We start from the raw sequence: 12,467 nt of genomic DNA on the forward strand, positions 1-12,467 counted from the left end.
TCCTCAACACTATCCACAACACCACCAACCTTTGTGTCGTCTGCAAGCTTGCCAACCCACCTTTCTACCCCCACATCTAGGTCATTAATAAAAATCACGAAAAGTAGAGGTCCCAGAACCAATCCCTGTGGGACACCATTAGTCACAACCCTCCAATCCAAATGTACTCCCTCCACCACAAGCCTCAGCTTTCTGCAGGCAAGCCAATTCTGAATCCACCTGGCCAAACTTCCCTGGATCCCATGCCTTCTGACTTTCTGAATAAGCCTACCGTGTGGTACCTTGTCAAATGCCTTACTAAAATCCATGTAGGTCACATCCACTGTACTACCCTCATCTATATGCCTGGTCACCTCCTCAAAGAAATCTAACAGGCTCGTTAGGCACGATCTGCCTAAGATCGCCATCCTGACTTTCCCTGATCAGACTATGATTCTCTAAATGCCCGTAGATCCTATCTTTAAGAATCTTTTCCATATAACCATATAAGGTTTCCAACAGCTTTCCCACCACAGTCATAAGGCTCACTGGTTTATAATTACTAGGACTATCCCTACTACCTTTTTTGAACAAGGGGACAACATTTGCCTCCCTCCAACCCTCCGGTACCATTCCCATGGACAACAAGGACATAAAGATCCTAGCCAGAGGCTCAGCAATTTCTTCCCTCACCTCGTGGAGCAGCCTGGGGAATATTCCGTCAGGCCCCAGGGACTTATCCGTCCTAATGTATTTTAACAACTCCAACACCTCTTCTCCCTTAATATCAACATGCTCCAGAACATCAACCTCACTCATATTGTCCTCACTGTCATCAATTTCCCTCTCATTGGTGAATACTGAAGAGAAGTATTCATTGAGGACCTCACTCACTTCCACAGCTTCCAGGCACATCTTCCCACCTTTATCTCTAATCGGTCCTATCTTCACTCCTGTCAACCTTTTGTTCTTCACATAATTGAAGAATGCCTTGGGGTTTTCCTTTACCCTACTCGCCAAGGCCTTCTCATGCCCCCTTCTTGCTCTCCTCAGCCCCTTCTTAAGCTCCTTTCTTGCTACCCTATATTCCTCAATAGACTCATCTGATCCTTGCTTCCTAAACCTCACGTATGTTGCCTTCTTCCATCTGACTAGATTCTCCACCTCACTTGTCAGCCATGGTTCCTTCACCCTAACATTCTTTATCTTCCTCACTGGGACAAATTTATCCCTAACACCCTGCAAGCGATCCCTAAACATCAACCATACGTCCATAGTACATTTCCCTGCAAAAACATCATCCCAATTCACACCCACAAGTTCTAGCCTTATAGCCTCATAATTTGCCCTTCCTCAATTAAAAATGTTCCTGTCCTCTCTGATTCTATCCTTTTCCATAATAATGTTAAAGGCCAGGGAATGGTGGTCACTGTCTCCCAGATGCTCACCCACTGTGACATCTGTGACCTGACCCGGTTTGTTACCTAATACTAGATCTAGTATGGGATTCCCCCTAATCAGCCTGTCAACATACTATGACAGGAATCCATCCTGGATGCACTGAACAAACTCTGCCCCATCTAAGCCACTGGAACTAATCAGGTGCCAATCAATATTAGGGAAGTTAAAGTCACCCATGATAACAACCCTGTTATTTTTGCACCTTTCCAAAATCTGCTTCCCAATCTGCTCCTCAGTATCTCTGCTACCACCAGGGAGTCTATAGAATACTTCCAATAGAGTAACTGCTCCCTTCCTGTTCCTGACTTCTACCCATACTGACTCAAAAGAGGATCCTGCTACATTACCCACCTTTTCTGTAGCTGTAATAGTATCCCTGACCAGTAATGCCACCCCTCCTCCCCTTTCCCTCCTCTCTATCCCTTTTAAAGGACTGAAATCCAGGAATATTGAGAATCCATTCCTGCCCTGGTGCCAGCCAAGTCTCTATAGCTTTTACACGTCATTCTGCATTGTTATTATTTTACCTTATTCTAGATTGGGTTTCCCAACCTAGGGTCCACAGACCCCTTGCTTGGTGTTGGTCCATGGCATAAAAAAGGTTGGGAACCCCTATTCTAGATCAATGATTTGATCTCCATAAACAGTATGCAAGACTGTTGTTCACTGTATCTTGATATATATGATAATAATAAGCCAATACTAATGCTGGTTCCAAATTCACTTTGCCATATTACAGGTTGTATCCAAAGTATTTGACCATGACAAGTATATTCACAAGGCAACTATCACAGTCAAGTACCGTTGAATGCAACATACTAGCAGATTTCTTTGTTTCTTGCAGAGAAAGGTGATGCTGACAGAACATGATACAGTTTACAGTAGCCAGACATTACCTGCTAGCAATCCTCAAAGTAGATGGGCTTTGAGGTTTGTCATGACATGGCCTCACAGACAAAACCAAACATCATTACCCTCACCAAAGTTGTCAATGTACATTTATCACCCAAATTCATCTGTTCTAATATCTTTAAGTTAATAATGCAATACTCCAGTACCGATAACCTACCTGCAGAATTCACTGGCAAAGATGAAAAGTTGGTGAAGAGATAGAAACTCAGGCAAGTCTTAAAGAGAGAACTAAATATTCACATTGCACAGGATCTTCGATCAAACTGTCATTCACAAAAACTTGACATCTTCACCATTACTCTAAATTGTGACGTAAATCTCACCCTGCTGCTTTTCATGCCGTTCTTCTTTGCACTTTTGCCTTGCTTCTTCACAAGATGCCAGATCACTGTTAATCCTTGTGCAGGAAGGCACAGAGTCGACTGTACTTCCTAAGAAGGTTGGCGTCATTCAATGTCTGTAGTGAGATGCTGAAGATGTTCTATAGGTCAGTTGTGGAGAGCGCCCTCTTCTTTGTGGTGGCGTGTTGGGGAGGAAGCATTAAGAAGAGGGACGCCTCACGTCTTAATAAGCTGGTAAGGAAGGCGGGCTCTGTCGTGGGCAAAGTACTGGAGAGTTTAACATCGGTAGCTGAGCGAAGGGCGCTGAGTAGGCTACGGTCAATTATGGATAACTCTGAACATCCTCTACATAGCACCATCCAGAGACAGAGAAGCAGTTTCAGCGACAGGTTACTATCGATACAATGCTCCTCAGACAGGATGAAGAGGTCAATACTCCCCAATGCCATTAGGCTTTACAATTCAACCGCCAGGACTTAAGAACTTTTTAAAAGCTATTATTAATGCTTTTTGAGATAGTGATTTAGATGCATATCATATTTTTTTTTTTACTGAGTTAAGTATTGTATGTAATTAGTTTTGCTACAACAAGTGTATGGGACATTGGAAAAAAAGTTGAATTTCCCCATGGGGATGAATAAAGTATCTATCTATCTATCTATCTATCTTTCATTATCACTCTCACCCACTCCTTCTCACAACCCAGTTCAACTTGGTATCTTCATCATTGCTCCAAATGGTGACATTAATCTCAACTCTCTCTCTAGTTTACTAATACTTTCCCTGCTTCATCACTTCACACTGTTCTTTCCCGAATTGCCAGTTAACCATTAATCCCTCATTCATAAATTAGCATTCATTTCAATTGGACACAAGTATAAAAGCAAGAATGTAATGCTGAGGCTTTATAAGGCATTGGAGTATTAAGCCCCATTTCTAAGCAATGATGTGATGGTGTCAGAGAGGGTCCATAGGAAGTCCTGATGAAGGGTCTTGGCCCGAAACGTCGACAGTGCTTCTCCTTATTGATGCTGCCTGGCCTGCTGTGTTCCACCAGAATTTTGTGTGTGTTGTCCATAGGAAGTTTACTGGAATGATTCTAGGAATGGAATCTGCCATTCTCACCTATCACCCCACCAGCATCCGCATCCAACGCATAATTCTCTGCAACTTCTGCCATCCACAACGGAATCCCACCACCAAGCACATCTTTCCCTCCCTACGTGACTCCCTTGTCCATTCGTCCCTCCCTACTGATCTCCCTCCTGGCATTTTTCCTTGCAAGTGGAACAAGTGCTACATCTGCCCTTACACCTTCTCCCTCACCACCATTCAGGGCCCCAAACAGTCCTTCCAGGTGAGGCGACACTTCACCTGTGAATCTGTTAGGGTCATATATTGTGTCCGGTGGTCTCAGTGTGGCCTCCTGTATATCGGTGAGACCCAACATAGATTGGGAGACTGCATTGCCGAGCACCTGGCCACCCATTTTAATTCCACTTCCCATTCCTACATGTCAATCCATGGCCTCCTCTACTGTCACAGTGAGGCTACACTCAGGTTGGAGGAACAACACCTTATATTCCATCTGGGTAACCTCCAACCTGATGGCATGAACATCAATTTCTCAAACTTACAATAATGGTGCCCTTTCACCATTCACCTTTCACCACCCACTTTCCCCTCTCTCACCTCATCTCCTTGCTTGCCCATCACCTCCCTCTGGTGCTCCTTCCTGCTTTCCTTTCTTCCATGGCCTTCTCTCCTCTCCTATTGGACTCCCTCTTCCCCAGTCCTGTATCTCTCTCACCAATCAACTCCCCAGCTTTCACCTAATCCCTCCCCTTCCATTTCACCTCTGATCTTGTGTTTCTCACTCCCCTCCCCCACCTTTAAAATCTACTCATCTTTTTTCTACAGTTCTGCCAAGCCCGAAATGTTGACTGCACTTTTTTCTATAAATGCTGTCTGGCCTGCTGAGTTCTTCCAGCATTTTGTGTGTGTTGCCAGAGACGGAACGGTGAGTGCACAAGAAGTATTTGTTTGCTCTGGGCTTGTACTCTCTGGAGTTTAGGTTGATGGGGAATATCATTGAAAGCTACTGAATACTGAAAGGCCTGGATAGAGTGGATATGGACAGGAGCTTTGCTCTCCCACCTATCCCCTCTTAGCTTCTTATATCATTACCCCTCCACTTCCACCAACCTATCACTTCCCATCCCAGCCTCACCCACACAACTTCCCCCTCACCTATCTCCTACCTGCTTGTACACCAACTTTTTATTCTGACCTCTGCCCCCTTCCTTTCCAGTCCTGGTGAAGGATATTGGCTGGTAACATTGACTGTTTATTTCCTTTCATAGATGCTGCCTGACTTACTGAGTTTCTCCAGCAGTTTGTGTGTGTGGATCAGTTGACCATTGCTCCCCTCTTCATTATACTTAACCCACTTCTTCCACTGACACTAATTCTCCTCTTCCCACTCTGGTCCCAATCCTTCCACTGACAACGGCTCACTATGGCTTGCCTCACTCAGTCCACTGACATCAGTTTACTATTGCTTCGTCACCGATCTTCCCTCGAAGTAAATCACCATCAGACCCAAAAGTCAATTCACCCTGCTCTCTGAGCGTGACGTCATGCGTCTCAAACCAGCCCTCTGGCGTCATGCAGACCACACCCCGCCCTCGGCCAATGGGCAGCCGAGGTGCCGCCGCCCTCCTGACAATGACGCCTCCCCGTCACAAACAGCAGGACAGTGGGATGACGTCAGGGCGCGGGCGGCGGCGCGAGTAAACACAGCAGCAAAACAGAAGATGGCGAGTGCGGCGATGCGGGGCGCTGAGGAAACGTCTGCCGTGGCCTTCAGTAGCCTGCCTCAGGGCGGTAGGGAGGGGTTGTCAGAGTCGGGCTGGCCGGAGCCGGTTTCACTGTGGGGTCTGATCTTCAGCGGCTTGGAGACAGCCCTAAGCTGGCGGCGGCCGGGCTACAGCGCAGTGGTGTTCCTGGGCTGCAACGCTCTGTTCTGGTAAGGCCGGGCTGGGTCCACGGATAACGGGAATTACTGATGGGTAATGACCCGATGATTGGCCCTGGGTAACCCCTGTCACTTTTGGGCGCTCCGTTTAGATTGTCCGATTTCCTGGGGCTTTGTCAGCCTGTTCTTGTTGCAGTGGGGTTGAATGCAATGTGACTGATTTTAAATATCCTCCTCCCTCTGGCTAAATGTATTCCAGTGACAATGGTTCGCTTTAGATAATGCATCGTGGTTCAGATTGCTGATTCAGTTATTCGGAACATCAAAGAGAAGCTGCCATGAGTTGCCTGAACGTCAATAATCCGATGTTGGTTGGGAGCCATTTATGAATGATTCTGTGCAATTTTTTTTTCTATTTCTAATGGAAGTGCTGTTCATTATAGTGACCTTAGATGCATATACTCGAGATGTAATACAATTGAAAAACGAAAGCTCTTTTGAGCAATGTTCTCTTAAATACAAATAAACATAGCTGATGGTCGAGTTTTTAATATCTTTGTTTTCCCCAGGTTTCTTGCTTTAACACCATGGAGGCTATATTCCCTTTTTTCTTTGGGCTTCCTTTTGCTGGTTGTTACGGAAAACATAAAGACTCTGATTTTGTATCTCATGAAAGGTAAGGAAGGATGTCGATATAACAAGTGTCAGTAACAGCGGCCTTGAGTTGCAATACCTGGTGTCGGGAATAGAGGGAGTCTTTCAATAACAATACAGTAACTCACGGGCCTGATTTTAAAAGCCAACACCAAACACAAATTTAGTATTTAAGCTCTGTGATAATTTATCAATATATTCTGTGTAACGTAACTTGATAAAATACCTATTGTTCTCGGAGTTTTTGTAATCATAAGAACTTTGTTTAAATATTAAAACACGAGAGACTGCAGGTGCTGGATTAACACAAACAAAATGCTGGAGGAACTCTAGTTTAGGCAGCATCTATAGAAGAAAATGAACAGCCAATGATTCAGGCCAAGAGCCTCATCAGGGCTGGAAAGGAAGGGGACAGAAGCAAGAATAAAATAGTAGGGGAAAGAGAAGAACAGGAACTGGTAAGTGATTGGTGAATCCAGGCGGGAGGGATAAGGGAAAAGGGAATAATGTGAGAAGGTGAGAGTTGATGAGTTGGGGAAAGGACAGGCTGACAAAGAATTAATTTGATAGGAGAAGACCTTAGACTGGAATAAGGCAAGCCATTTTAATTATACTTCCCATTCCCACACTGATATATCTGTCTACAGCCTCCTCCAATGCCAAGTTGAAACCAGACGCACATTTTTTTCCCTAGATGCTGCCTGACCAGCTGAGTTCCTCAAACATTTTGTGTGGTTTGGTTAAATGTTTTTTGGAGTTTCCTGCATCCAATGTGAGATTACATTCACATTTTCTGGAGCTCTCATCAGAACACACCTTCATGTAAAATGGGTGGAAATTGCACTGCACAGTATGGGTAATATGCTCAGATAGAGGGACAATTGGTAGACACGTTGAACTGTAATCATTTTATTTCTAGTGTTGGTGCAAGAATCACTTGTGTTGTGTATATTTCTGTACTTGCAATTTAAGTTTCAGTCTGTATTGTCCCATGGATTGGAATTCTAGGAAGAACTAATTTGCCTTTTTTGACCTAGTCTGATTATATTTTAGACTTTGTATCCAAGAAAATATTTTTAATACTGAAATATTAATTTTAAAGGGTTAAAGCTATATTTTTGGAAATTTTACTTCTGATCTGGGGATCAGTGTTTAACCCTGACATTAGGTAATGCCTGTGTGGAGTTTGCAGGCTTTCCCTGTGAAGGTATGGGTTGTTTCAGTGTTGTCCTACCTCCCAAAAGTGCACTGGTAGATTATTGGTTACTGTACATTGCCCTTCTCAATAGGTAAGTGTCAAGACAAATGCAAAGGGAGTTGATGGGTATCTGAGAAAGAATAGTTTCCAGGACTACAAAGAGATGAGAAGAGTAATGAGACTGATGAGATTGTTCTTTTGGAAGCTGGCACAGACCAGATGAATCAAATGACAACCTCTGGCGTAGTAGTTATGACTTGAGTAACAGACTATTCAAAAAGGTGAGTAAATTAGAGCTCAAAAGGGAACCACCGCATTTGTGAAGGACAGTATGCCAGATTCAGCTGTTATTCATTTTGACACTATGACATTTTATGTCAACAAAAATGGTTCAAAGCCTGCAGCAAATGGCTTGCTGCCCAGAATCACTGGTTACTTTCCACTAAAGTCATCCTTACCTTGATCAGATCCAGTGGCCTCTCTTTTCTCAAGGAAGGCAGATCTAACCTGTTTGACAAGGCTTCAGACTGAAAAGTTATGAAAAGCCATGTCAGTGCAGACATGTCCCAAGGCTAAATAATTGGACATATAATGATCGTCTTTGATAAATAAACACTTCTTGGTTAGTCCTCATCCAATCAGGTTTCCCCTGCCCCACCTTGTTTACAATTGAATTCCAGTTCTTACTTAGAGGGAGATCTTTGTCTTTGTTGAAATTCTTTTCCTCTAGTTTTATTTAAATGGTTTCCTTTACCGGGTGGTCCCAAAAGCCATTGGCACAGCACAGTAGTTTTGTGCTATTGAATTCAATCCTGTGCCCTTTGTGAATGCAGTGTTCTGCTATTGCCGACTACCCAAATGGATACACCTTCTGTGCTTCTTGATGTGGGTTTCCACCGTGCGTTCTGTCTGGCCGATATACACTCCTCCACATTCACAGGGAATCCTGTAAATGCTAGCTGTCCTGAGTCCCAGGTCATCTTTGACCCACATAAGCTGTGATTTGAGCTTCCTTACGGGTTTGTGGATGGTATTAATCTGATATTTCTTTCGTACCTGGTGATCCTTCCAGGAACCATTGAAATATAGGGAAGATGGGCAGTAGTGATGGGTTCCTCCTCGTGGTTAAGTTTTCTTGTTTTTCCGTCTGCCCTTTTAAGGGCCTGATTGATTTCCTTCACCTTGTAGCTATTCTGTAGGAATGTCATGCGAAATTGTCCTAGGATTCAGGATGGCTGGCGTTTACAGGATTCCCTGTGAATGCAGAGCAGCGTATATCGGCCAGACGGGATGCAAGGTAGAAACCTGGATCAAGGAGCACAGGTGGTGTATCTGTTTGGGTTACCCGGAGAAATCGACAGTAGCAGAACATTGTATTCGCAAAGGCCATAGGATTGACTTTGACGGCACAAAACTACCATGCCACACCAATGGCTTTTGGGACTACCTGGTGAAGGAAGCCATTGAAATAAAACTAGAGGAAAAGAATTTTAACAAAGACTAAGATTTCGCTCTAAGTAAGAACTGGTATTCGATTGTAAACAAAGTGGGACAGCGGAAACCTGAGTGAAAGAGGATTAGCTAATCAGGAGGGACAGACAACCGGCTATAAGTACCACAGGAATAGGCATGCCCAGGCTTCATCCCTGATGAAGATGGCAGAGTTTGTCATGGAAACATTGGTTAAAATCAATACATGTACCTGGCTGGAAGCCCAGGAAAAATTTATTCATCATATATGCCGGGAAAACACCAGATCCTTTTTCAAATACCTTTGATACTTTGTTCATTTCTAAATTATCCAAAAAACCCCACTAAAAAGCAACAATGTAAAACCTGTGTGTGGGGATGGTGGTGGGGAGAAGTGGGATTCAAAAACAGTCAAATACTTCTATATGAACTCAAATCATAAAGTGCAAATCATCTTATTTATAAAACATAGCACTGGACAGGCCATTAACACATGATGTTGTGCTGATCTTGATGTCAGTTTATACTAATTGTCCTCCCATGTATAATTCACATCCCTCAGTTCCCTCGATGTCCCTCTGTTCCCCTCATATTCATGTGTTTATCTAAAAGCCTCTTAAACTCCACCAAGCTACCTGCTTCTGGTATTACTATTCCGGGCACCTACTGCTCTCTGCTGAAACAAAAACTTGCTCCTCACGTCACCTTTAAACATCCCCCCTCTACCTTTAAATGCATGGCTTCTGGTGTTTGACATTTGTGCCCTCTGTACTAGAGAGAAAAATCACAGTTTGTCTAACCTTTCCTTATAGCTTATACCTAATAATCCTGGTAAATATACCTTATATCCTGGTAAACCATCCACTCCAGGGTATCCACATCCTTCCTATAATGGGTGACCAGACCTGTATGCGATACTCTAAGTGCAGTCTGACTAAAATGTTGTATAGCTGCTGTATTACTTCCCTATTATTAGACTCAACACCCCTACCAATGAAGGCAAGCATGCCATATGCTTTCTTTATGACCTAATCTATGGAAAAAAGTATAGTCGATGTCTTGGCCTGAAATGTTGACTGTACTTATTTCCATAGTTGCTGCCTAGCCTGCTGAGTTTCTCCAGCATTTTGTGTATGTTGCTTGGATTTCCAGCATCTGCAGATTTTCTCTTGTTTGTGATTGGATTACTAAACTTTGGGACTTATGTTTTCATGCATTGCTGGAAGGAATTCTGAACATCCTCAAACTCTGAAAGCAGGTTAAGCTATCTGGTTTTCAATAGAAAATTGGGGCCAGTTTTGTTTTGTTGTTATTGGTGTTATTGTAGTGTGAAAAATACTGTCTGTTTTTGTTTATACCCTTTGCTTAAACACCCTACCTTTGTTTTAGAAAAGTTTGGAGAGATGGGATTTATTGAAATGAAGGTATCTTACACAAGTTTTCCTATACTGTGTAATGTAGAAAGTATAAATTATTACGACCAAGTCTGGTGCGTCCTAAGTGGATTCCTGTGCTGTTTTTTTCTAGTTGCAGGGAGTATTGCAAGTCAGCATTAACAGGAAACAAAATGAAACTAAATCTTTGGCAATTAGTACTCACCTGCCTTGTTAGTGTCACTTTATATCTGATTTACTTCTGAAGTTATGTATTTGCATTTTAATTTTGTATACCTGTAAATAATACCTAACTAATGCAGTCTGTTACTGATTGTTTTATAAAGCAGCATTTATCCTTTTCATCTGCTTCAACATTGCTGTCATTTTTTAATTGTTTTTGATTATGTACCATCAGATTTCCAGGTCAATCAAAATATTTACCTGTAGCTCAGCACAATGCTCATGCTCTTTTGTTAACTTTAAACAAGTGCATTTCAATTCTGATTAATAAGCATTTCTATTTTTGAGGTAATTACTTTCTTGAAACCCAGGTAGATTTTTGATGTACATTCATTGCCATTAAATGGAAAATAAAATGTTTGAAGGTGTATGATTAGAACATAGAATAGAACCATAGAACATTACAGCACAGAAACAGGCCTTTTGGCCATTCTTGGCTGTGCCAAACCATTTTTCTGCCTAGTCCCACTGACCTGCAGCTGGGCCATATCCCTCCAAATCCATATACCTGTCCAAGTTTTTCTTAAATGTCAAAAGTGAGCCCACATTCACCACTTCATCTGGCAGCTCATTTCATATTCTCACCACTCTCTGCTTGAAGAAGCCCCCCCAATGTTTCCTTTAAACCTTTCCCCCTTCACCCCTAACCTAAGACCTCTGGTTTTTTCCTCCCCTGGCCTCAGTGGAAAAAGCCTGCTTGCATTCACTCTATCTATACCCATCATAATTTTATACATCTCTATCAAATCACCCCTCATTCTCCTACACCCCAGGGAATAAAGTCCTAACCTTTTCAACCTTTCTCTGTAACTCGGTTTCTCAAGTCCCGGCAACATCCTTGTAAACCTTCTTTGCACTCTTTCAACCTTATTAATATCCTTCCTGTAATTAGGTGACCAAAACTGCACACAATACTCCAAATTTGGTCTCACCAATGTTTTATACAACCTCACCTTTACATTCCAACTCTTATACTCAATACTTTGATTTATAAAGGCCAATGTACCAAAAGCTTTCTTTATAACCCTATCTACTTGTGAAGCCACTTTTAGAGAATTATGCACCTGTACTCCCAGATCCCTCTGTTCTACTGTACTCCTCAGTGTCCTACCATTTACCTTGTATGTTCTACCTTGGTTTGACCTTCCGAAGTGCAATACCTCACACTTGTCCGCATTAAACTCCATTTGCCATTTTTCAGCCCATTCCTCCAACTGGTCCAAATCCCTCTGCAAGCTTTGAAAACCTTCCTCACTGTCCACTACACCTCCAATCTTTGTATCATCAGTAAATTTGCGGATCCAATTTGCCACATTATCATCCAGATCATTGGTATAGATGACAAATAACAATGGACCCAGCACTGATCCCTGTGGCACACCACTAGTCACAGGCTTCCACTCAGTGTGGCAATCCTCCACTACCACTCTCTGGCTTCTTCTATTGAGCCAGTGTCTAATCCAATTTACTACCTCTCCATGTATACCTAGCGACTGAATCTTCCTAACTAACCTCCCATGTGGGACCTTGTCAAAGGCCTTACTGAAGTCCATGTATACAACATCCACTGCTTTCCCTTCATCCACTTTCCTGGTAACTTCCTCGAAAAACTCTAATAGATTGGTTAAACATTACCTACCAAGCACAAAGCCATGCTGACTTTTTCTAATAAGTCCCTGTCTATCCAAATACTTGCAGATCCTATCTCTTAGTATTCCTTCCAATAATTTACCTACTACCGATGTCAGACTTACTGGCCTATAATTTCCCGGCTTACTTTTTGAGCCTTTTTTAAACAATGGCTACATGAGCTATCCTCCAATCCTCCGGCACCTGACCCATGGATATCGACATTTTAA

General features: G+C 42.8%; 1 protein-coding gene across 1 annotated transcript in view; it reads left to right on the forward strand.

Annotated features, from left to right (window-relative positions):
• Positions 1-5,410: 5,410 nt before the first annotated feature.
• Positions 5,411-12,467, forward strand: part of retreg1 (reticulophagy regulator 1) — a 115,774-nt gene continuing 108,717 nt past the window's right edge. The window contains exons 1-2 of the mRNA XM_073023869.1: positions 5,411-5,721; positions 6,240-6,346. Of these exons, the coding sequence (XP_072879970.1) occupies positions 5,510-5,721; positions 6,240-6,346 (319 nt within the window). The 5' untranslated portion in view covers positions 5,411-5,509. The remainder of the gene's footprint in view (positions 5,722-6,239; positions 6,347-12,467) is intronic.

Source organism: Hemitrygon akajei, chromosome 20 (genome assembly GCF_048418815.1).
Source record: "Hemitrygon akajei chromosome 20, sHemAka1.3, whole genome shotgun sequence".
Classification (NCBI taxonomy): Eukaryota; Metazoa; Chordata; class Chondrichthyes; order Myliobatiformes; family Dasyatidae; genus Hemitrygon; species Hemitrygon akajei.